General features: G+C 44.5%; 1 protein-coding gene across 2 annotated transcripts in view; it reads right to left on the minus strand.

Annotated features, from left to right (window-relative positions):
- The window catches only part of LOC143958215 (sodium/potassium/calcium exchanger 1-like), a 152,486-nt gene that overhangs the window by 15,869 nt on the left and 109,426 nt on the right, over positions 1-27,191 (minus strand). The window contains exons 5-7 of one of the 2 annotated variants that reach the window (XM_077467703.1): positions 24,427-24,504; positions 15,208-15,320; positions 1,328-1,570 (exon numbers count right to left, since the gene is read on the minus strand). In XM_077467703.1, coding sequence (XP_077323829.1) covers positions 1,328-1,570; positions 15,208-15,320; positions 24,427-24,504 — 434 coding nt within the window. The remainder of the gene's footprint in view (positions 1-1,327; positions 1,571-15,207; positions 15,321-24,426; positions 24,505-27,191) is intronic. The other variant, XM_077467704.1, reaches the window with a different exon arrangement.

Raw genomic sequence — 27,191 nt, forward strand, 5'->3', positions numbered from 1 at the left:
GATGGATATTGCGCTGACCCCCCCCCCATGATGATGGGTATTGCGCTGACCCCCCCCCATGATGGGTATTGCGCTGACCCCACATGATGATGGTTGTATACTGGGGCAGGGCGGCCTGGTTGTGCAAAATCACATACAGGTATATGATTATATGCATGCGATCAAGGGGGCATGCGTGCCACCCCCGCTGTGATTGGACACAGTGGGAGCCAATCGGCTGGCCCGGCGGTCATGGCTATGGATGCCAGGACATGCCGATCAGGGAGTATAAGAGAGATCTTGGGTTTCAGCTAAGCTGAAAGACGGATCTCTCTTTTCCTCCAGTGCATCCCCTCCCTCCCACAGTTAGGAAAAAACCTCCCTAGGAGCACACTTAACCCCTTGATCGCCCCTCGTGTTAAACCCTTCCCTGTCAGTGTCATTTTTACAGTGACAGTGCATTCTTTTTTTATTTTATTTTTTTTATTTTTTTTAGCACTGATCATGATCACCGTATTGGTGTCACTGGTCCCCAAAAAGTGTCACTTAGTGTCAGATTTGTCCGCCCCAATGTCGCAGTCCCGCTAGATGACTTGGTGCTGTCCTTCCAAATCATGGAGGTCATACAAAATACTAGATGGAGTTGTTTTTGTTGTGGGGTGTATTCATTTTTGCATCAACTAATTTGAGTAAAACTGAAGATTTTGTAATCTTAGTTCTATTATTAACCTTAATTTCATGTAATGAGCTAAACAAATGTTCTATAAAACTCAAATATATATATATATATCTAGATGCAGATGTGTCAAACACAAGGCTCATGGGGTGAATCCAGGCTGCTTAGCCATTTAATCGGGCCTTTGCACCTCTCCTGCAGCTGCGGCACCCACTGAGAGGAGGACAGAACTTCACCTCCAGATCCTGTGCTCCTCCGTGCAGCCACAGAGAGGCTCATATGTGCCCCCCCCCCCCCCAATCTCAGCAATTGGCAGCAAAGAGCAGGACAGAACTCCTCCTACAGATCTACCCCCTCATTTTCACATCTCATGGTTTCAGCATTAGCTGACTCCTTCCCACCTCTGGTCCTCCTCCAGACCCTGCACTTTCTATTTTCTACTTCCCAGCTCCACCCCCAGCTTCTTCCCAGCAGCAGCACAAGCTAAGGAGGGTGCGCTGTGAAGTATAGAAGGATGGAGGACTCTTGACATCTGGAGAATGGGGGGCACTGGATCTCTACTCTTACAGCTACACCTGGTCCTTTGAGGGCAACCATAATGCTGGTGCGGCCTGCAATGAAATTGAGTCCCCTGATCTGGATTGATAGATTCAGCCATTGGAAATTTCTTACCGGGCTTCTAACATCGGGCACGGTGAGCCACAGAGGGAACACAATAGGCAGGAGGAAGAGGTAGGTTATTTGCTTTCTTTTGGTATCTGGCCACTCTAAAGATAACGGTTCATCTGCCTCTTCATCATCCTCATCATCATCATCATCATCATCGCTGTCATCCTCATCACTGTCATCTTCGTCATCACTGTCATCACCACTGCTCCCGGATCCTCCTCCATCGGGGGCGTCTGCTGCGCTCTTCTGTGGAAGCAAACGTTGTATTAGAAGGGGCGACTTTCCGCACATCGGCCTAATGCTATTCTGGTCATACATAGGGCCGTACAAGGGGCCCTTACAGCATCCAGAGCCTCCCGGGACCCAGCTTCTGTCTACAGCTGCCTTAGACATCAGGGGGGAGGGGGGCAACTATCTATATGCCTCTGTGAAGGACTGTTTTTGCCCACATGGGTTACAAAGCAGAGGCGGCCCATCCATTGTGGGCGTATGGGGGCCGCCTCTCCTGTGGAATGTTTGACCATTCTTCCACAAGGCAGGTGTCCCAATACTTTTGGTAATACAGTGCATCTTTCAAAGTGTGTCAATGCCCAGCGTTTTACCATCAAACTAACCAAAATGTACTAAGGGTATTCTACCTGATTCAAGATATAACCATGTCTCACCTTTAAATTGCATTCCAGTTTTGGACGCCAATCCACAAAAAAGAACTATAAAAAATAACCAGTACAGAGCTTCAGTCACAGAGGCCGGACCGAGTTTAGAATTGACTTCTTGGTGTATTTATAAAAAAATAAAATAAAACAAAATCGAAGACATTTTCATCCAGCAAACCTGTATATACATTCGTTCTGTGAGATTTTGGCAAAAACAAATGTCCTTTAGATTGTTTTCGCTTCTAAACGAAAGTGGAAGTCCACCCGGTTCTGTGTTTATTAAAAGTCAGCGGCTACAAAAAGTGTATCTGCTGACTTTTAATAAACAGACACTTTCCCCGTCCAGCGGGCGCCGGAAACCCTCGCCCCTCTCCTCTGCCTGTCCGTGGTGCTGGTGTTACTATTTTGGGTGCCCTGCTGTGACAGCTTGTGTCTTCACAGCCGGGTGCACACTGCGCATGCCCGAGTCGCGCTGCGCATCCTGAATGGCCGTGCAATCTTCTGGGACCTGCGATGTGCCCCAGAAGGTTGCAGGGAGGGAGGGGCCACCTAGGGGGAGAGGAGTAGTCCAGGAGCAGAAGTGGGAGCTGGGTACCTGTCAAAACTAGGTACCCCCCCCCCCACCAGTGGCGGCCCACCCATAGGGGGCGCCCGGGCGCCGCCCCCCCTCTCCGTAGGTGTAAAAAAAAAAAAAAGTTAAAAAAAAAAAAAAAAAGGGCCCTTTAAGACATTAAAAAAAAAAAAAAATGTCATTTAACAATTTGACATAGTGTACTGTGGCGCCGGTCACAGTGCACTATGAGAAGCGCCACGTCGATGCAATCACAAGATTGCATCCATGGCGCTTCATTTGCGGGTTAAAAACCCGCCTTCCGGCGCACTGCAGAACGCCGACTAGCTTCCGCCCGTAAAATCACTGTGATTCTACGGGCGGGAGCATTGTCATTCTTAGACAGGCAGTCCCTTCCGGCTTTTGGCTGCTTCACAAAACCCGGAAGTGACGTCGGCAGCTCCGTTCCTTAGCCCGAGCGGAGCTGCCAGACAGTGAGACAGGTGAGTCACCGCATAAAGGCTTTCTAGTTTCTACTTTGTTGAGAATGTTCATGCATTTAGCTGAATGAATGCAAAAAGCTTTCACAGCCAGAAAGGTTTCCTCAGGTCAGGCGACTTTTGCCGTGGCCAATCAGAGAATGAGCTCTGAAGGGGGAACTCCATGCCAAATTTCTGAAAAAAAATTTGACGTGGGTTCCCCCTCCGAGAGCATACCAGGCCCTTAGGTCTGGTATGGATTCCAAGGGGAACCCCCTACGCCGAAAAAACGGTGTGGGGGTCCCCCCAGATCCACACCAGACCCTTATCCGAGCACGCTACCCGGCCGGCCAGGAAAGGGGGTGGGGACGAGCGGGCGGCCCCCCCCTCCTGAGCCGTACCAGGCCGCGTGCCCTCAACATGGGGGGGTGCCTTGTCCCCATGTTGATGAGGACAAGGGCCTCTTCCCGACAACCCTGGCCGTTGGTTGTTGGGGTCTGCGGGCGGGGGGCTTATCGGAATCCGGGAGCCCCCTTTAATAAGGGGGCCCCGGATACCGGCCCCCCCACCCTATGTGAATGAGTATGGGGTACAATGTACCCCTACCCATTCACCTGTGAAAAAAAGTACAAAAAAAAACACAACACAGGGTTAAAATATTTTATTGCACAGCTCCGGGGGTCTTCCGTCTTCGGGGGTCTTCTCGCCGGACTCCTCCGCTATCTTCTTGTAGCTCTTTTGCTAGCGGAGGAGCCCGGCTTTCTTCCTCGCCGCCGGCCTCTTCTTCCGACTTCGGGGGTCTTGTCCCCCTCTTCGGTTCTTCTGCCGGGCCACCGCGCCTTCTTATAGCTCTTTTACAGTCGGTGGCCCGGTCTTCTATCGCCGCCGCCGCCCGTTCTTCTTCTTCTTCTTCTTCTTCTTCTTCTCCTTCTTCTCCAGGAGATGTTGCCTCGACGATCTCCCTGGCCGGAATGCCAGGGACGCGCTGCGCTGCCACTTATATAGGGACAATGGGGCGGTGTCACATGGGTTGATGTCACATGGGTTGGTCACATGGGTTGATGTCACAGTCGCCATGTGACATCAACCCATGTGACCAACCCATGTGACATCAACCCATGTGACACCGCCCCATTGTCCCTATATAAGTGGCAGCGCAGCGCGTCCCTGGCATTCCGGCCAGGGAGATCGTCGAGGCAACATCTCCTGGAGAAGAAGGAGAAGAAGAAGAACGGGCGGCGGCGGCGGCGATAGAAGACCGGGCCACCGCCTGTAAAAGAGCTATAAGAAGGCGCGGAGAAGAACCGAAGAGGGGGACAAGACCCCCGAAGTCGGAAGAAGAGGCCAGCGGCGAGGAAGAAAGCCGGGCTCCTCCGCTAGCAAAAGAGCTACAAGAAGATAGCGGAGGAGTCCGGCGAAAAGACCCCCGAAGACGGAAGACCCCCGGAGCTGTGCAATAAAATATTTTAACCCTGTGTTGTGTTTTTTTTGTACTTTTTTTTCCACAGGTGAATGGGTAGGGGTACATTGTACCCCATACTCATTCACATAGGGTGGGGGGCCGGTATCCGGGGCCCCCTTATTAAAGGGGGCTCCCGGATTCCGATAAGCCCCCCGCCCGCAGACCCCGACAACCAACGGCCAGGGTTGTCGGGAAGAGGCCCTTGTCCTCATCAACATGGGGACAAGGTGCTTTGGGGTGGGGGGGCCGCACGCCCCCCTCCCCCAAGGCACCCCCCCATGTTGAGGGCACGCAGCCTGGTACGGCTCAGGAGGGGGGGGGCGCCCGCTCGTCCCCACCCCCTTTCCTGGCCGGCCGGGTAGCGTGCTCGGATAAGGGTCTGGTGTGGATCTGGGGGGAAAAAACGGCGTAGGGGGTTCCCCTTGGAATCCATACCAGACCTAAGGGCCTGGTATGCCCTCGGAGGGGGGAACCCACGCCAATTTTTTTTTTCAGGTTACATAAGGGGCGTGTTTTATGAGAAGTGGGAGGGGCCAAAATGACGGGCGGGGTCATGATGGGCGGGGTCTGGCGCCCCCCCATCCAAAAACTTCACCAGCCGCCACTGCCCCCCACTAAAAAAAAAAATGACATGGCAGATGTGGGATTTCAGGGGGTAAGAAGTACTTCCCCTACGTTCACATCTATGTGTTTTTTAGTGTGTGTTACAGTTTGCAGAAAAGCGCTACAGTCCATTTAACATGGTTTCCTATGGTACTAGTTCATATCTGTGCGTTTTGCAGCGTTGTGCTTTTTTTGGAAAAGGTCGGGGACTTTTTTCCCACTGCTGTTTGCGTTTTGCATGTAATAGACTTCAATGGAGCTGCACCAGAAATGCAAGTGGTGCATTTTTGATGTGATTTTTTTTTATGTGTTTTGCGGTTCTTATTTTACCACTGTATATAGCGGATTGCTACGCAGGGGGCCGGGAAGCCGGCAGCCACGTCTTTAACAACCGATGAGTCCTCAGCTGTCAGCTTAAAGCTGAATGTAAGAAAAAAGAAACAATTTGCCGGCAAATTTTTTATTTTGTTTTACAATTCAGCTTTCAGCAACCAACTATATACAGTGTGTTTTACTGTGCGTTTAAAAAACAACAACAAAAAAAACTTAAACTGCAAAATGCCTGAAAACTGCATGCAAAATTGCATTAATAAAACGGTTTAAAAACGCAAAATGCACTGAAAAACATGCCTGAAAAACACATCAAGCACAGCTGCATAGATGAATTAAAGTGGAAGTTCCACTTTGGATGGTCTTTTTATTATGGGTAGTAGTACTACATTATTGCCACTAGATGGAGCTGATGAGCACAAGAAATACAGTACATATTAGTCCTTGTAACAAGAGATACAGTGTAACAATTTTATAGAATGCTAGAAGGAATTAGTAAATACAACATAGTAGCCATTTCTACTGTTCCTCTTGTTGCATTATTTCTCTTGTTAGGCCCCTTACAGACGGGGCAGACTCCATCTAGTCTTCAACATGCCCCAGTTGAAGACACATTTGTCGAAACGCGTCGGGCGACCTGTTGGTACCCCACATTGCTTTTAAGTTCATTTTGTTTGTTTATGTGATCACTAAGTCATTTATTACCTTTTGACTTCAAATAAACCAACGTTTTTATATCGTTTGACCCGCACCATGTGGAGCCTTTTTTTCTTTTCCCTTCTCTCCATGGTTTTGGTTTAAAACTTTACAAACACCCCCCTCCCCACTCGGGGGAGGCTGGAGTATTGGTCCAACGGGCTGCGTTTGAGCTTGACTACTTCGACCTTTTGATGTTCCATCTGAAAGGATCCATCTTTGAGCCTACAATCGCCTGGAGCCCCTCCACTAGCTCAACTGACCTCTCTCCTCACACTCCTTGGTCCTTGACTGTGACCCCAAGCCTTACAGACTCAGCCGTCATATGACTGTGTGAGTCCAACTGTTCCGGTAAGAAGTATTTATCTACTACTCACTGATGTTTCCAATCAAGTTTACCTGCATGAATATATTCGTCCAGTACACCACTTTCGTTCCATGTGACGGTTTGGCTACTCCCATGCCATCAACATAGTCGAATGAGTGCCTTATGTTGGACTTTTACTTTCAGGCATTCAGTTTTGTGTGATTATTATTTTTATAATTTGTGTTGATTACACTTACTATTATTGAAGCGCTACACTGTTTTTATTATTCTATAATTTAATAGTTCGTAATAGTTATTATTAGTTATTTCAGATTTTCGTATTTTCCCAAATTTCCAAATTTTTGAATTTACGACTTTACAGTCTGCCTGATCATGTGACTGCTGTGATTGACTGTCACAGTGGTCACATTATCAGGAGCCAGTCCCATTGGCTCCTAATCATTACTAGAGACTGGGGGCTGTCTTTGACAGCTCGGTCACAGTGTTGGGAGCACTAATGAGCACCTCTGCCACCCATGGATGTGAAAGTGCAGCATGTGGGCATTAAAATTCATCCTCTTTGCCTCCGCACATACGCGTTTCATGGCAGGTGGTTAATAGGCCCTAAATTCAATGTACTAAATAGGCATGAATAAATAAATTAAATATTAGATAAAATAATAATGATAATAACAATAATGGTAATAATATTAATAACTGCATAATAACAGCATATTTTAATATTATTAATTATAATATTGTAATAGCACTAATGATAATAATGATAATAATATTATAATATATTGTAATATTATTGTTATTATTATTATACAGGATTTATATAGCGCCAACAGTTTACACAGCGCTTTACAACTTGAGGGTAGACAATACAAATACAATACACTTTAATACAGTAGGAATCAGAGGGCCCTGCTCCTTGGAGCTTACACTCTAAAAGGGAAGGTCAAGAGATACAAGGAGTAATAACTGTGGGTGATGTGCTGATGGAGAAGATAAATGTACAGTTGTTAGGTGGGGGGCCAGATAGGCTTCTCTGAAGAGATGAGTTTTCAGGGATGGTCTGAAAGTGGATAAAGTCCTGAAGGTGAGCATGGGATGAGGTGACAAGGGAGTTTGAGAGCAGGAGGTCTTGAGAGGAGCGAAGAGAACAATTAGGTTGGTATTTTGAGACTAGGTTAGAGATGTAGCTGGGGGCCAGGTTGTGGATGGCTTTGTAAGTTATAGTTAGTATCTTGAATTTAATTTGTTGGTTGAGTGGCAGCCAATGGAGGGATTGGCAGAGCGGTATTGCAGACGCTGAGCTGTTTGTGAGGTGGTAGAGCCTGGCAGCAACGTTCACGATGGACTAAAGTGGGGATAGCCTATTTAGAGGTAAGCCAATGAGGAGGAAGTTGCAGTATTCGAGGCGGGAGATGACCAGGGAGTGGATTAGAAGCTTTGTGGTGACATTGGTTAGGAAGGGGCATATCTTGGAGATGTTGCGGGGATTGAGACAGCAAATTTTGTAAAGCGATTGGACGTGGGGCCGAAAGGTTAGTTCAGAGTCCAGGATTACACCTAGAACCTTGGCGTGGGCGGACAACTTGGTACTTGAGTTGTTGATATTGACAGAGAAATCAGGGGAAGCGGCACCTGAGGGAGGAAATATCATGAGCTCGGTTTTGGATGAGGTTGAGTTTGGGTACGTGATGTGACATCCGGGCTGATATGTCTGATAGTAAGTTGGTGATGCGTGAGGAGACAGATGGAGAGAGCTGGGGGGTGGAGGGATAGATTTGGGTGTCATCAGCATAGATCCGATATTGAAAGCCGTGGGAGGCAATCAACTGACCCAGGGAGGAGGTGTAGATTGAGAAAGGGAGAGGTCCAAGAACAGAACCATGGGGGACCCCAACGGAAAAAGGTAGAAGAGAGGAGAAAGTAGAGTTGTAAGTGACATTGAAGCGGTGGGATAGGTAGGATGAGAACCAGCGAAGAGTACAGTCAGGGAGACCAAAGGAGTGGAGTTTATTGAGGAGGAGGGGATTGTCCACTGTGTCAAAGGCAGCAGAGAGATCCAGGAGAAGTAGTACAGAATAGTGTCCACTGGTTTTAGCCGTTAGTGGGTCATTTGAGAGTTTAATGCCGCGTACACACGGGCGGACTGTATGGCCTACTTAGTCCGTCGAAACACATTTCAGCGGACAGTCCGCTCGTGTGTGGGCTTCAGCGGACTTTTTCAGCGTGCAGTCTGGCGTACTAAGTATTTCGGATTTTTCGAAATTCTGTCAGTCGTACTTTGGTTTCAGCGGACAATCCGCTCGTCAGTAGGCTAGTTCGACGGACTAAGAATGGCGCATGCTCAGAAAGGATTTACACGGCGGAAGGTTGCATTGCTGTGTATTGGACTTCCTATTTCTAGTCCCGTCGTACGTGCTGTACACGTCATCGCGCAAGCTTTTGACGGACTGTTTGTGCATCCGTGTGTGGTCAAGTCCGTTCATTCGAAAGTAGGACGGACTGTCCATCGGATTGTATGACGGACTAAGTAGGCCATACAGTCCGCCCGTGTGTACGCGGCTTAAGGAGAGCAGTATCCATGGAGTGTTGAGGGCGAAATCCGGACTAAAGGGGATCAAGAAGTATGTTCTTGGTCAGATGGTCGCTCAGTCGGTTGTAGACCAGTCTTTCAAGAAGTTTGGTGGAGAAGGCGAGTAAGGAGATGGGGCGTAGGTTGTTAAGATTGGTGGAATCCAGTGAGGGCTTTTCAAGTACGGGGGTGACTATCGCATGTTTTAGGAAGATGCCACAAGAGAGGGAGAGGTTGAAAATGTGAGTCAGAGGGTGAGCGTAGCATTTGCGAGGGAGCAGGATCCAGGGGGAAGGTGGATAGATGAGTGTTAGATAAAAGTTTAGTAACCTCATTACCCTCCCTGGCGGTACGATTATTTCTGGTTTTAGGTGCTGAAAGCGGTACAATTATTTTGCATGGAAATTTGGCGTTTTATATTGTAGTCCTGCAATTCTTAGGAATAACTCTCTTAAATCTGTTCAAACCAGAGTATAGTAGACATCCCGGTTATGATAACGTTTCTAATATAATAAATAGCTATAAATAATGATTACAAATAATAATAAAAATTATTCAATAATGCAATCAAATCCAAAAACACTGAAATTTGCTCATTTGCAGAATTGTCGCTGTCATTAGCTTTAGTGTTTGATGACGGATCTCCCCACAAATCGCTATCGCTCAATTGTGCAAGTGATTCTAATTTATTATCGCTGTTTTCTAGTAAAAATCACTTTTGACATAAAGGGACACTTTTTGGTTGCCATGGACAATCTCCAAATTCCAGGCAGAAAAAAACTGTATTTATAATATAAAAGTGCATGCAGGGCACTGGACAGACTACTAGGGACAAAGGGGGTGTGTCATTTTTTTTACTATTATCTGTAAGATTACAGTACTGTATGTGTATTGTGTATTTTAACTTTTTTGAATTTGGCGCCGATCTCCGCTCCCGTGCGTCATAACGTTGCAGGGACGGAGCTCAGTGACACTCGGGCACTGTGTGAATCGAGCGGAGGACAGCTTGCACACACAGCGGGGGGACATCGCTGGATCCAGGGGACAAGGTAAGTAACTCTCCCTGTATCCTGCAATGCGATCCCGAGTCTGGCTCGGGGTTACCGCTTATGGTACTGAAATTCCAGCCTGAGCCAGACTTGGGATTACCGCCAGGGAGGTTAATACTAGCAGGGTTAAATGAGGGAAGTAATGATTCTATCTGTGGACATGGGGTGTTGTGTGGGGGAGGTTTCTGCATGTTGGAGATCTCCTCATGAATTGTATCAATCTTATTTTTGAAGTAATTGGCGATCTCCTGGGCAGTGAGTGAGTGAGTTGGTGGGTGGAGGCAGTGGAGGACAGAGTAGAGCAAGGGTCTCAAACTTGCGGCCCTCCAGCTGTTGCGAAACTACAAGTCCCATGAGGCATTGCAAGGCTGACGGTTACAAGCATTACTCCAGCAGGCAGAGGCATGATGGGACTTGTAGTTTCACAACAGCTAGAGGGCCACCAGTTTGAGACCCCTGGAGTAGAGTGTTGAAGGTAGAGATGAGTTGACGTGGATTGGATGAGAAGGTGGTAACGAGCAAGGCCGGTGCTACCACTAGGCAAACTAGGGGGCCTTGCTGCCTAGGGCGCCCGGCCACTGGTGTTCCTACTCTCTTCTCTCTGCAGCAAGCAACCAAGTCTCAGCATCAGCAGGCAGCCGCCGCTCCGTTCGCACATAGTGTCAGCGTCAGAGGACAGTGTCTGTGTCCTGACTCCTGAATGAATGGACGCAAGCAAACATTCATTGATGGGTGCTAGTAGGCTGCATTTGATGGGTGCTGGTGGGCTGCATTTGATGGACATTTCATTAAAAAGGTGGGGTTTACATGGGCAGGGGGGAAAGGGGTGGGGTCGGGGGTGGAGCCAATCGGGGGGGGGGGGGCAAAATTTTAGGTTTTGCCTAAGGTGTCAAAAATCCTTGCACCAGCCCTGGTAATGAGTGTTATAAAGTAGGTCTGCTTGGCAGTGTGGAGGCAGGAATAGCATTTTAGGAGGGCAGATTTATATTGTGTGAAGTCTCCCTGGAACTTAGTCTTATGCCACAGACACTCAAGATCGCGGATACGTTTTCTGAGACTTCTGGTGTCGTCTGTTTGCCAGGATTGTAGCAGTCGGGGCCTAATTCTGCGTGTAGTGAGGGGGGCAAGCTTGCCTAGGGAGGAAGACAGTGAGCTGTTGTAGATGAAAGTGGCTAGGTTGGGGCATGAAAGGGGTGAGATTATAGTGTCATAGAGGTGATCAGTAGCAGAGTAGAGAAGAGAAGGGTTGAGGTGGCGAAGGTTTCTACGTGTAACTGTTAGGTGGTTGGAGGGAGAGGAGGTGGAAGATAGGGAGAGAGCAAAACGAATACGGTGGTGATCAGAGAGTGGGAGAGGATTGTTGGAAAGGTTGCACAGATAGGAGAAGACAAGGTCAAGGGCGTTGCCGTTGGAATAAGTAGGAGCCTTTATCAGTTGCTTCAGGCCAATCGATGAGGTTAGTTTGAGAAGTTTAGAAGTAATAGTAGTGTTAATGTTAACAGGGATGTTAAAGTCACCGAGAATAATTGTGGGGATTTCAGAAGAGAGAAAGTAGGGTAGCCAGGCAGAGAAGTCATCAAGGAAGGCTGATACTGGTCTTAGCCCTTGTACACACGGGTCGGACATTCCGACAAAAAAATCAGTCGGATTTTGTCCAAAACTGATGTTGCATACACACGGTCGGACAAAGTTGTCGGAAGCCGATTGTACATAACGTGATGACATTATTTCGTTAGGACGGGAACTACGTTCAGGCTAGTAGCCAATAGCTTTGGTCTAGGAATTTGATCTGAGCATGCGTGGCACTTTGTCCGATCGGAATTCTCTACAAACGACCAGACAAAGTCCGGTCAGATCATGTTGTCGGAAAATTTTATAGCCCAGCTCTAAAACTTTGTCGGTCGGATATTTCAACGGAAACAGTCCGATGGAGCCCACACACTGTCGGATTATCCGACAACAGGGTTCGATCTGACATTTTCCGTCGGAATCTCCGACCGTGTGTACAAGGGCTTAGAGAAATGGGAGAATTGGCCTGGATTCTTTCCTAAATGTACATAATATAACTGAGTACTGATATTTATAGGTAAAGTTGATCCGGGGAAAATCTGATTGACTCTCGGGGGATCAGGAAGGAATTTTTTCCCCTGCTGTAGCAAATTGGATCATGCTCTGCTGGGATTTTTCGCCTTCCTCTGGATCAACTGTGGGTATAGAATTGGGTATATGGGATTGTATGGTAGTGTTTTTTTTTTGTTTTTTATTGGTGGAGCTAGATGGACTTGTGTAACTTTGTAACCATGTAATATATTATAATAATATTAATGATCATAATATTATTGGAATAAAATTCTGAGAATGGCGTGCTAAACCTCAGGAGATATACGGACAATGGAAATGTGTTATAAACTCCTGGTGAGATGGTATGTGACCCCCCCCCCCCCCCCACCAGAGGGCACACAGGATCGGAGCAGAGGGACCCCCAACTTGTTGGAGGGGATGCGATGCCCCGGGGACCTTTTGCGCACCTCTGGGGGGAATGCACAAAGATCCAACCCTATTGGGAGGGAATCTTGGCATCAACCTTCCAAATCACAGGAGAGCAGATCCAGAAGAATCCTTGGGGTTGCCTATTTCAAGATACAGGGAAATCGGCCCCTCAATATAAAAATACTTTAGTTTCATTTCTTTTAAATGCGGCTAAAAGCCTGATCCCGAGTGTCTGGAGGTCCCAGGAAGCTCCGAGATTGAAGGACTGGTTTGCAAGGGTTGAAATGATAAGAGTCATAGAAGAAACTATCCGCATAGAAGAAGACTCGCTGGAGAGATTCCGGAATTTATGGGGGAATTGGTGAGAGTTCAGGGAGTCTGGAAACTGGAGGCATTGATGAAGGTGTAGGGAAGGGGGAGAGGGGGATGGGGTTTTTCCCTTTTCTTTTTTCTTTCTTTTTTTTTTCTATTTTTTTTTTTTTTTTTTAGGGTTTAGAGGGGTACGGGGAATAAATGGATTGAGTATAGATAGGGGCATAGGATGTTTTTAACATGTGACCGTGTATATGTATGTCTTATACAATAAAATTGTATAGACATACATACAATTGTAAAGTGAATATAAAAAAGAAAAAAAAGAAAAAGAAAATATTATTGGAATTAGAAAATATTGTCTGTGACAGCTTGGCCGCTGTGCTGGAGCGTGCAATGAGCGAGCTCTCAGAAAAGAAATCTTCTGCCACCCAAAAAGTTCTCTAAGCCCTTGTACACACGGTTGGACATTCTGACGGAAAATGTCCGATCGGACCGTGTTGTCGGATAATCCGACCGGGTGTGTACTCCATTGGACTTTTACCGTCGGAAATGTCCGACCAACAAAGTTTGAGAGCTGGATATCAAAAATTTTCCGACAACATGATCCGATCGGACTTTGTCCGATTATTTGTAGAGAATTCCAATCGGACAAAGTGCCACGCATGCTCAGATCAAAAAAATTCCTAGACCAAAACTATTGGCTACTAGCCTGAACCTAGTCCCGTCGTAACTAAATAGCGTCATCGCGTTCCGAACGATCGGATTTTCCGACGAACTTTGTCCGACCGTGTGTATGCAACACCAGTTTCGGACAAAATCCGACGGATTTTGCTGTCGGAAATGTCCGACCCGTGTGTACAAGGGCTTATATACCATGTTTTGCATCTTTACGTTTTTTTTTCAATAAAAATCTATTGAAAGTGAAAACTCGTCCTTTTTGCCTCCGCACATACGTGTTTCGTGGCAGCAAGAAGTTATTAGACCTTTACGTCAATTGACTAAATAGGCATGAATAAATAAATTATATAATGCTAAATAAAATAATAATGATAATATTAATACTATAAAAAAAATGGCAATATGATTATTATTATTAATATGAATAATAATAATATGAATAACATATTGAAAAAATAATAATATATTGGAAGAATGATTATAATAATATACAGTAGTGTGTGTGTGTGTATATATATATATATATATATATATATATATATATATATACTGTGTGTGTGTGTGTATATGTATATATATATATATACTGTATGTGTCTGTGTGTGTGTGTGTATATATATATATGACATGTGCATTCGTTTTCGTCCGAATGCATTTTCGTCCGAATTTCAGGTATTTTCGTTTTCGTTTTGACAAACGATAACGAAAGTGCAGATTCCGAAAAACGAAAGATCCGACATAAATAAATGCTTTTTTTCGTTTTCGTTGTTACAACAGTTCGATATAGAATAGGAGATTCGAAGTGACCGTTCGATATAGAATAGGAGATTCGACGTGACTCCATATGTCTATTGAACCTGTGGTCGAATGTGCCTAAGTTTCGTTTACCTCTATTAGTCCTATTATATAGAAAAGCTTCGACAGAGAGTAAATATTCGACATAGAGAGAACAGAATCGACAGAGAGAAACGATACTGGAATTGGGTGGGGGAAGTAAATTAAAAAAAAAATAATGATAATATTCGACGGGATCGTTGCACGTTTATAATAATATTCGACGGGATCGTTGCACGTTTATAATAATATTCGACGGGATCGTTGCACGTTTATAATAATATTCGACAGGATCGTCGCAACTATACGACACTGCAATCGTACATTTCGGCAATCGAATGCTCCGCCTATAGGCTATATAGTTTAGCAGCTCCATCGAATCTTCTTTATCCATTCGACAGACACCATAAGCCTTCCAAGACAGATTCGACCGTAATTCATGTGGATTTTCGGACGAATGTAATTTTTGCACGAAAAACAAAATAAATAAAAACGAATTTCGGGAGTAACTAAATAAATAAAATTTACGGACGAAAACGAAAAAACGAAACGAAATATTCTAGTCTGCACATGTTATATATATATATACACTGTATGTATGTGTGTATCTATCTCTCTCACTATATATATATATATATATATATATATATATATATATATATATATATATATATATATATATATATATATACACACACACACACTGTATGTATGTGTGTATCTATATATATTTATATATATATATATATATATTATGTGTATATATATATATATATAACATACTGTATGTGTGTGTGTGTGTGTGTATATATATATATATTGTAGGACACAAGGCTCCCCTTACCTTGGTGTCATCTTTGTCTCCATCATCTTCTCCATCCTTGGATGGCTCGGACCCCGTCGGGGGAGTCACCTGAACATTCACTGTGTTTTGGATCTCACCCTCTTCCTTCCCATCTGCAGAGAAATAGGCAGAACATCTCACTTACCACCTGACACCATGAGCTGCTTCACTTCTACTGATTTATAGTTCATGTGGGTCCGTACCTCCACATCTTCTCACAGTTAATACCCAGAAACCCTATTAGTCAACCGGTAACAAAAAAAAGTATTTGCAGATTTAGCCTACTTCAAGAACATCATGTCATGGTGAGGAGTGCAGACTAAAGCTCAGCACCACACACATTACAATCTGATTGTACAATCTCTTTTAGATCTGCCAACAACCTCCTGATTGGATACCAATTGATTGGATAGTTTCTGAAGGTTCTCATATTACATAGTTTTATTGTATGTACAAAGATTGCATGGTGAGATTATAATGTGAATGGTGAAGGTAAGGATTTTAGGGGAAGGCCCTGTCCTATGGAAAAATGAGGGAATGTGGAGGCTGACAAAATACTGTGCTGACTTCATGTACAGTGCCTTGAAAAAGTATTCATACCCCTTGAAATTTTCCGCATTTTGTCATGTTACAACCAAAAATGTAAATGTATTTTATTGGGATTTTAGGCGATAGACCAACACAAAGTGGCACAGAATTGTGAAGTGGAAGGAAAATGATAAATGGTTTTCATTTTTTTTTTACAAATAAATATGTGAAAAGTGTGGGGGGGGGGGGGCATTTGTATTTAGCCCCCTTTACTCTGATACCCCTAACTAAAATCCAGTGGAACCAATTGTCTTCAGAAGTCACCTAATTAGAAGTCACCTGTGTGTAATTTAATCTCAGTATAAATACAGCTGTTCTGTAAAGCCCTCAAAGATTTGTTAGAGAACCTTAGTGAACAAACAGCACCATGAAGGCCAAGGAACACACCAGACAGGTCAGGGATAAAGTTGTAGAGAAGTTTAAAGCAGGGTTAGATTATAAAAAAATATCTCACGGAGCTCTGTTCAATCCATCATCAGAAAATGGAAATAGTATGGCACAACTGAAAACCGACCAAGACATGGCCATCCACCTAAACTGACCGAGCCGGGCAAGGAAAGCATTCATCAGAGAAGCAGCCAAGAGGTCCATGGTAATTCTGGGGGAGCTGCAGAGATCCACAGCTCAGGTGATAGAATCTGTCCACAGGACAACTAATAGTCGTCTCTCCACAAATCTGCCCTTTATGGAAGAGTGACAAGAAGAAAGACATTGGTGAAATAAAGCCATAAGAAGTCCTGTTTGCAGTTTGTGAGAAGCCATGTGGGGGACACAGAAAAACATGTGGAAGAAGGTGCTCTGGTCAGATGAAACCAAAATGTAACATTTTAGGCTAAAAGCAAAATGCTATGTGTGGCAGAAAACTAACACTGCCCATCACCCTGAACACACCATCCCCACTGTGAAACATGGTGGTGGCAACATCATGTGGTGGGGATGGTTTTCTTCAGCAGGGACAGGGAAGCTGGTCAGAGTTGATCGGAAGATGGATGAAGCCAAATACAGGGCAATCTTAGAAGAAAACCTATTAGAGTCTGCAAAAGACTTGAGACCGGGGCGGAGGTTCACCTTCCAGCAGGACAACGACCCGAAACATACAGCCAGAGCTACAATGGAATGGTTTAGATCAAAGCATATTCATGTGTTAGAATGGCCCAGTCAAAGTCCAGACCTCAATCCCATTGAGAATCTGTGGCAAGATTTGAAAATTGCTGATCACAGACGCTCTCCATCCAATCTGACAGAGCTTGAGATATTTTGCAGAGAAGAAGAATGGGCAGAAATGTCCTCTCTAGATGTGCAAAGCTGGTAGAGACACCCCCAAAAAGACTTGCAGCTGTAATTGCAGAGAAACGCGGTTCTACAAAGTATTGACTCCGGGGGGCGCCATACAAATGTACCCCCATGATTTTCATATATTTATTTGTAAAAGATTTAAAAAAAAACATTTATCATTTTCCTTCCACTTCACAATTATGCGCCACTTTGTGTTGGTCTATCACATAAAATCCCAATAAAATACATTTGCATTTTTGATCGGAACATGACAAAATGTTGAAAATTTCAAGGGGTATGAATACTTTTCAAGGCAGTGTAAGTACGATATTAAATGCAAAAATGCTTTAAAGGCTTTAAAGTATCTCGTAGTTGGCCACTATGTTGGCACAAGCCACAATTTATGAGGTTTTAGCAATTATTTTTTAAAGGAGCTAATAGCTGATATAAGGAGAAGGGGTATTAAGAGTCTTGGGAGTCTACTTATAAAATAATTACTATTTTATAAGTAGACAAGTATTTGCCCTGCCGCAACAAATGTTATGCTCTGTGATTATTTCATGATTGTCAGTTCCATCTAGTGGCCATAATGGGGTACTTTTTGCAATCAAAAAAATATTGCATTATGGCTACTAGATGGAGCTGATTACTATGATCATCAGCTCCATCTGGTGGCCATAATGTGGTATTTTCTTGATTCATGCTGTTCTTATGTAAAAAGGAAATTCTTTACTTTGATCAGCGGCTCCATCTAGTGGCCATAATGTGGTATTGTAGTGATTCAGGCTCTTCTCATGAATATAAGGAAACACTTATTTACTATGATCGTCAGCTCCATCTAGTGGCCATATTGTAGTTATTTCCTGCTTTGTGCTATTTTTATAATAATAAGGAAACATTTGTTTACCATGATCGTCAGCTCCATCTAGTAGGTACTATTGCTTTCCCTGACACCAGCAATGGGGCACTATTACTCCTACTGACACCAATGATGAAGCACCATTCTTTCCACTGACACCAACGATAGGGTACTATTCCTCCCACTGATACTAATGATGGCACTATATTTCTTCCACTGTTACCAATGATGGGGCACTATTCCTTCCACTGACACCAATGATGGGGCACTATTCCTCCCACTGACACAAATGATGGGGCACTATTCCTCCCACTGACACCAATGATGGGGCACTATTCCTCCCACTGACACCAATAATGGGGCACTATTCCTTCCACCGATACCAATGATAGGGCACTATTCCTTCCACTGACACCAGTGATGGGGCACTATTCCTTCCACTGATACCAATGATGGGGCACTATTCCTCCCACTGACACCAATGATGGGGCACTATTCCTCCCACTGACACCAATAATGGGGCACTATTCCTTCCACCGATACCAATGATGGGGCACTATTCCTTCCACCGATACCAATGATGGGGCACTATTCCTTCCACCGATACCAATGATGGGGCACTATTCCTTCCACTGACACCAATGATGGGACACTATTCCTTCCACTGATACCAATGATGGGGCACTATTCCTCCCACTGACACCAATGATGGGGCACTATTCCTCCCACTGACACCAATGATTGGGCACTATTCCTTCCACTGACACCAATGATGGGGCACTATTCCTTTCACTGACACCAATGATGAGGCACTATTCCTCCCACTGATACCAATGGTGAAGCACCATTCTTTCCACTGACAGATGGGGCACCATTCTTTCCACCGATACCAATGATGGGGCACTATACCTCCCAATTTGGAGAACTACACTGGTCACATTTGTTCTCTTACCCTGCAATTCCAATACAAGACCAGTAAAAAAAAAACTGCTACTGCTAAATGTATCTCTCCTAGAAAAACACATAGAATATACAGTATTCAGAACTTGTATTGTGCATATAAAGAATATAATCATGTACATAGAAATATATTTTTATGGGAAGAGGATCTCAGTACTACACTGATAAGTGGTAAGAAATAAAAAAATAAATAAAAAAAAGTAGTATTTTTACAATGTTTGCCCAGCAATTTACCCAGTAAATGCACATCCATTCATTCTGCGAGAATGGTGCAAAAAGTAAATGTTATTGGACGATTTCCTGTCCTAGTCAAATGTTTTTATTGATTTAACAGAAAGTACTCTATTTGTATGTATGATAGTCATTTCCTATGACACTTATCGCCATCTAGAGTCCAAGTGCAGTATTTTCTGATTTAATCAATGAAAACCATTCAAACAGCACAAGAGCTAGCCTAAGAACATTTGTGTTTTTTTTTTGCTCCATTCACACAAAGTGTATGTACTTACACGTTTACTTGGAAAATTGCTATTCATTCCAGCAGCTACTATGCCAACACAAAGCTAAAGACAATGGGAACACTAGCACTCAGGGGCGTAACTATAGGAGTTGCGGGGGTCACAATTGTGACCCGACCCCATGCTCCAGGAGGGCCATATGGCTCCCTTGTACACCTGAATAGGAGGGGCAGCATATAGAGGAACCCTCCTCTTTGCAGCAGCAATAGGAAAATGGAAGGCATCGGTTCCTCTTTATGCTGCCCCTCCTATATATTTTACTTGTTTCCAGCTGCCCCTGGGGCCCGTGTGCTCCCCTGCCCACCCCCTCCCCCCCAGTAGCTCTTTCAGCTTACCCCCTCCCCTCTCCCGCTGGCTGCTGCGTCGATGTGATAGGATGGAGAGCTGGGAAAGGGCCAGTAAATATGTAATTTACCAATCCTTTCCTTTTCAGAATGAACACAGTAAGAGATTAGTACCAATCGCTCCTGTGTCCATTCATAACTGAAGCATAGTAAACTGTGTTTACTATGCTTAGGTTTGTGAATGAACGGGACGTTCTGTACAGAGCTATTCCTGTCTATTTATTCTGTGCAGCTGAGGCTACAGAGATGGAGATTGAGGGTTGTGTCCTCAATCTCCTTTCTCTCTCTCAAATGTGAAATGTCAGAGGTCTGTTTAAATCTCTGATATTTCACCAAAGCTCCCAAATGGGGCTCCTAAAAATTGTTAAATAAATAATAATAAATAAACTTGTAAAATATATATATATATATATATATATATAAAATGGTAAAAAATAATAAAAAAAACTACTGACACCACTGGTCGCAACCAGGCCCTGGCATTCCGCCACCGTTGGGGAGTGCCTTAGCCCTTGTACACACGGTCGGAGAATCCGTCGGAATGTGTCCTATCGGACCGTGTTGTCGAATAATCCGACTGTGTGTGGTATGCATCGGACTGATTCCGTCGGACCCAATTTTCCAACTTGTTGGAAATATTTTCCTACCAACTGGTTCGATCGGACATACTCCGATCATGTGTAGAGAATTTTGATCAGAACAAGTGCCACGCATGCTCAGATCAAATTCCTACATCAAAGCTATTGGCTACTAGCGTGAATGTAGTCCCATCGTAACGAAATTACGTCATCACGTTCTGAATGATCAGATTTTTCGACAACTTAGTCCGACCGTGTGTATGCAACAGTTTCGGACAAAATCCGACGGGCAAAATCCGACGGATTTGGTTGTCGAAATCTCTGACCGTGTGTACAGGGGCTAAGACAGCAGGAAGGGGGCCCACTGTGGGACAATAATAAAGGGCCCCACGACAGGAGTAAAGGGCCCTAGGATCAATGGGAAGGGACCTGGGCCCAGAGGGACAGGGCCCAAGCTCAGAGGGAGGGGCCGACAGCTGGGGTCAGGGGGGGGCCTTCATGGTTTCTTGCAGGGGGGGGCCCCTTGAAGCTTATAGTTATGCCTCTGCTAGCACTTTATTACCACTGATAAGACTTCTGGCAATGATACGAACCATACTGTTTTCTTTAGGCTCTGACTCTAGTGTTTTCAATGTTTTGGAAAGATGTGGCTTAATTGGTCAAACCAGATAATGCCAGTCCTGCCATGGCAGCAACCGCTTGTAGTTTTGAAGCAGTAAAGCTTAAACTCTTCAGCTTCTCTAAATGTAACTTGACTGCCCCAGAACGTTTCACCAAACAAATGAGCTCAGCTCTACCCCCCCCACCCCGGCTGTTATCATCATACAACACGTGTCGGTCTCCTAGTTCGGCTCCTGCCAGTCCCATCCACTTGGTGTTTGAAAAAGTCAACACTGGACTCCATACATAAGTTTATTTATTAAAAATCAAGTAGTCCAGTATGCAGCAGAAAGCTACTTTGTTTCGGCTCACAAAGCCTTACTATCATAAATAAACTCTGTCAATTATATTTGGACTCCAACATTTTAATTTTTGACTTTCCCATTGTCCATCATCTGGAAGATTACCATTGTAGGGCGTAGTATGGGTCTATATTCATATATAACTTTAGTTATTGAATTACAAGAATAAGTTAAGAGTGATTACTTATATCTATATACAACATGTTTAATGCATGAGGCATCTGCTTCATTATGCTATGGGAAGTTGGGAACCTTTGACCTTTTTCTTTTCATCGGTTGTAGCTATTGTCTTCACTACCATATAAATATGACTGGGAGACCAGTTTGCATTTTGAGGTTGAATTTAAGGTGGAAGCCTGACTATCTAATCTAGGTAGCTCATTTATAAATGAGCTAGTGACTCCCCTGGATTGAATATGCTGTATTTATTCCTGTATCGTATCATCTGTATACATCTTTCTTTCTTTTTTTTCCAATACATTTTATTGAGTAAAAAGACAATACAGCAAGTAGAAACATATGATTAACATCTGTTGCAAATGGTAAGGCACATAGAACCTGTTGCACATATAGTAACTCGTATGACAGTGAAAATCAAATATGAACTTTAAAGATCCAAACATTATTATTGATCCAACCAGACAGTGTAAGTTGCTCAAACAGTCCTCGGTTCACACAGCGAGGCGCGGCGAGGCGTCTCCGACTTGCCTCGCCGCGACCTGCGGGGACCTCAGCGGCGACTTGCAGAGGACTTCTGTATAGAAGTCAATGCAAGTCGCCCCCGAAGTCGCCCAGAAGTAGTACAGGAACCTTTTTTCTGAGTCGGAGCGACTCGAGTCGCTCCTCTCAGAACGGTTCCATTGTACAGAACGGGGGCGACTTGCGGGAGCGAGGCGAGGCGAGTCGTGTCGCCTCGCATCGCCTCGCTGTGTGAACCGGCCTATGGGAGTCCGTTGGCTATGTAACTTTTGTCTCAGTAAGCATCAAATGATAATTATCTTACAATAAACAAAGAAAAATGGGGGGGGGGGGTAAGGAGGGAGGAAAGAGTAAAGGGAGGGGGGGGAGATGATGGGTGCGTCTCCGCTGCCCTCAATCATAAGTGCGGGGTGAGGAAAATAAGACGATAGGCGAGTGGGTTATGTGGTGGTGCATTCATATGTTGGTCTGTAGAAGCAAAGGGGTCGGGAATATGGGATGTCTGATATTCTCTGGGGGGGGGGGGATATACATCTTTAATCAAAGCTAAGTAAATCTTTTTATTACATTCTTTGTGTGTTGTTGTGTTTTTATCCTTGCAATTACTGACCACATATCTGAAAGGGTAAATGTATGAATGAACCTATGGTTAAATGTAACACAATATTTAACCCCTTAATACATAATGGCGCTGCGACATAGGGCTGGATGATCTGGATCTGCTTCTGATAGAGGAATGAGATGCTTGCTGAGACAAAAGAAAACAAATATCACCTCAATGGTTGCTTAGCCCGTATTGAAGAAGCATAGGTGGACCACCAAGTTGGGGTCACTGCTGTAAACCATTCTTGCTCTACCTTCTGTTAATACCCTTATTTTGGCCAGAAAATATCTCATAGAAGACTATCTCACCTCCATTGGAATCACTGGATCAGGAGAACAGACTGGTGGAATCCTCCAGTACTGCTACAACCATCCTAATATTCCAATACTTGCTCCACTTTCTAGACAATCACTTTGTCCTGTGCAATACTCATAGAATACTATCTCTCCTCAATGGGCGAGGAGAACAGACTGATGGAACCCTCCAATACTGATGTAGAACATTCTAGTGTTCCAATACTCGCTCCACCTTCCGCTAATACTCCTAATATAAAGACCATCGATTTGGCCAGAGAACAGCTCATAGAAGACTATGTCTCCTCCATTGGAATCAGTGGACCAGGAGAACAGACTGGTGGAAACCTCCAATACTTCTGCAAATCATTCTAGTATCTCAGTACTTGATTCACTTTCTGCTAATACTTTTATTATATAGACCAGGGGTTTCCAAACCTTTTAAACAAAGGGCCGATTTACCGTCTTTTAGTCTTCAAGATTTTAGGGGGGCCGGACTTCGGTCAGTGAGAGTAAAAAAAAATTACATAGTGTCTGTGCCCCATCATTGGCATCAGTGGGAGGAATAGTGCCCCATCATTGGTGTCAGTGGAAGGAATAGTGCCCCATCGTTGATATCAGTGGACGGAATAGTGCCCTTTCATTGGTGTCAGTGGAAGGAATAGTGCCCCATCGTTGATGTCAGTGGAAGGAATAGTGCCCCATCATTGGTGTCAGTGGGAGGAATAGTGCCCCATCATTGGTGTCAGTGGAAGGAGTAGTGCCCCATCGTTGATATCAGTGGAAGGAATAGTGCCCCATTGCTGGTGTCAGAGGGAGGAATAGTGCCCCATCATTGGTTTAAGTGGAAGGAATAGTACCCCATAGGAATAGTGCCCCATCGTTGATATCAGTGGAAATAATAGTGCTCCACTGTCGGAATCAGTGGGAGGAATAGCACTTCATATTTGTGGGAGGAATTCTCAAGGGCCAGATAAAGGCATGCAAAGGGCCACTGATATAGACCATCACTTTGCCCTGGGCACAGCTCGTAGAAGACTATTTTTCCTCCATGGGAACAACCAGGTTGGCGTCACTGTTGTAAACCATTCCAGTGTTCCAAGACTTGCTCCACCTTCTGTTAATACTTTTACTATAAAGACCATCGAGTTGGCCAGAAAATGGCTCATATAAGACTATCTCTCCTACATAGGAACAAATGGACCAGGAGGACAGACTGGTGGAATCTTCCAAAACTGCTGTAACCATTCTAATATTCCAATACTTGCTCCATCTTCTAGATAATCACTTTGCCCTGGGCAAAGTTCATAGAATACTACCTCTCCTCCATGGAAATCAGTGGACCAGGAGAAAAGACCGGTGGAATCCTCCAATACTGCTGCTTTAAAGTTTTGGGGGGTCTCTAGTGGTGTTTTCCAAATGAAGCCCTATTAAGCTACTGTCATTTCGCTGGTGACCCAGATATGTTCAGTATGTGTAACGTCAAAAAATAAAATAAAAATAAAAATAAAGAACCACATGAAAGCCTCCTTTTCTCACCTTTGAGTTTCAGTCCTTTTGCCTCTACCTTGGCCTTGGCCATGTTGTTCATGATTTCAGCCTTGTCCTTAAACTTTGCTGTAAAGGAGAAAATGAACTTACTGTTCACTCCTACTGTACAAAAATATATAACAAAGCTCTAAAAACATCTATAGGTCACATACACATGTTCATTCATTCCATCCATATATATATATATATATATATAGAGTACACTGTCTGCAGGTGTGGGGGGGGGGGGGGGGGTATGCAAAGGAGACTAAAAGGAAAAATTCAATTGGTGTAATATTAATTGTGGCTAACAGGTAGTTATACAAAGTAAAACAAATTCCCAATTCTATTTTTTAAAATTGCAAAAAAAAAAAAAAATATTTAGTTTATGCCCCTTTGTATCCTCTGTCTAAACCTCCATATACATCTGAGCATTTTGTAGCTCAAAGCTCTAAAATGCTCAACAAGCCAAATCCCATACTTTCAATGGTCCCTGTTCACATTTAGGTGCCTGTAGGTTAAGGCCTGAATCTGAATATTTTTTTTTTCGGGTGTTTTTTGCCCCACTGACTTAAAAACAAAATGTGCAAAATGGTGCATTTTTAAAGGCTCTCCCATAACGAAAGTCTATGGTGACGAAAATGCACAAACCAGCTCCAAAGAAGTTTCTGTATGGCATTTCATTACTAAAAAAAAAAAAAAGCCTCAAAATTGCCTACAGACGTGTGAATGGGGGGCTTATTTTGAAGTTCCTCCCTGCAACAGCTCCTTGGTTTTCCCAGGGCCAGATCTGAAAATGTAGATCAGGGGGTCTCAAACTGGCGGCACTCCAGCTGTTGCAGAACTACAAGTCCCATCGTGCCTCTGCCTGTGGGGGTCATGCTTGTAACGGTGAGCCTTGCAATGCATCATGGGACTTGTAGTTCTACAACAGCTGGAGGGCCACAAGTTTGAGACCCCTGATGTAGATCTTACTTGCAACACCACCTACTGGTGACATCTGGTATTACTGAGAGTCCATACAGCAAGGATATGCAATTAGCGGACCTCAAGCTGTTGCAGAACTACAAGTCCCATGAGGCATAGGAAGACTCTGACAGCCACAGGCATGACACCCAGAGGCAGAGGCATGATGGGACTTGTAGTTTTGCATCAGCTGGAGGTCCGCTTATTGCAGATCCCTGCCATACAGATATAGCGGTGCTCGGTTTTGCCATTAGATCTGAAAGGTGAGACTTGAGTCCATAAAGCAGTTTAATAAGTACAAATACCTGTGTTTTGACATTGTAGCTTATCAAAGGGAACGGGGGAAGCTTGGGGGGATCTTTCAGAAGTAGTCATAAGAAGCAGCTGGGGATTTCCTTATAAACCAGGGATATGCAATTAGCGGACCTCCAGCTGTTGCAAAACTACAAGTCCCATCATGCCTCTGCCTCTGGGTGTCATGCTTGTGGGCTGTCAGAGTCTTGCTGTGCCTCATGGGACTTGTAGTTCTGCAACAGCTGGAGGTCCGCTAATTGCTTATCCCTGTTATCAACTATCGTGAATAGTTATCAACTGCATCATTGTTAAAATACTAATGCAACAATAGGAAAACAGCAACGTTGCTTGAAACATTGGGGGGAGATTTAGTTAAACTGGAGCACTCAGAATCTGGTGCAACTGTGCATGGTAGCCAATCAGCTTCTGACTTCATCTTGTTCAAATAAGCTTTGACAATAAAACCTGGAAGCTGATTGGTTTCTATGCGGAGCTGCACCACATTTTGCACTCTCCAGTTTTAGGAAATCAACCCCCATTGTTTCCAGACCATGTTGCCTTGTAAATGCACACATAGTGCTCGTTACAGATCACAGATTCAATGGGAGCAAACATGGCTCATAAATGAATATATTATAGCTGGGAGCAGTAAGTTACTGGTGGTTCTATGGGTTTATTCTTAAAGAGGAAGTAAACCCTGATGGGTTTACTTCCTCTTTTTTTCCCTGCAAAGGTAAAGCATAATGGACTACTATGCATCGCATAGTAGCTCATTATGTATCACTTACCTGACACAGGAGCCAGCGAAGTCGCCGCTGATCCCTGTAGTCCGCCGCGTCCATCTTGCTGGTGGCATCTCGCAGCTCCGACCAATGACAGCGGCGAAGCCGCGATGACGTCACTCCCGCGCATGCGCACGGGAGTCGCGTCTCGCAGCTCCGCCGCTGCCACTCGGCGAAGCCGCGATGACGTCACTCCCGCGCATGCGCGCGGGAGTCGACAAATTTGGCAAATCCATTCTTGGATTTGCCGCATTTAGTGCGCATGCGCGCCGCTGTCTACGGCGCAGCGGTGCCCATTTTCGGGCAAATATCTCCTAAACCATATAGGTTTAGGAGATATTGCTTGGACCTACAGGTAAGCCTTAATCTAGGCTTACCTATAGGTCCAAGTTGTTTGGAAGGGTTTACTTCCTCTTTAAAATCTGCGGGGCTAATGTTTGAAGGTTTGAAGAAGCATTATTGCAGTGTGAAAGGCGTCCCTCTCCATTTTTCTTGTCTTGGTTGGCAGTCATGTATACCAGTTTGTCACATAAAATCTATGTTGGATCGTTTTTGCCGGTGTGCAGCCATTTCTTCTTTTTCTGTCACTATCGGTGGCACATTTGGATCCATTACATTGGGATCACCTGGAGCTGTGTTACCTTCTTGGACTTTCGCAGGACTAATGTCACAAGCATTAATTAATAAGCCCCATAATTTGCCTAATATGTTTATTTCCTATGATCGGCAGCT

Source organism: Lithobates pipiens, unplaced genomic scaffold (genome assembly GCF_037356315.1).
Source record: "Lithobates pipiens isolate NorthernLeopardFrog02 unplaced genomic scaffold, aLitPip1_a1.2 Scaffold_6, whole genome shotgun sequence".
NCBI classification, from domain to species: Eukaryota; Metazoa; Chordata; class Amphibia; order Anura; family Ranidae; genus Lithobates; species Lithobates pipiens.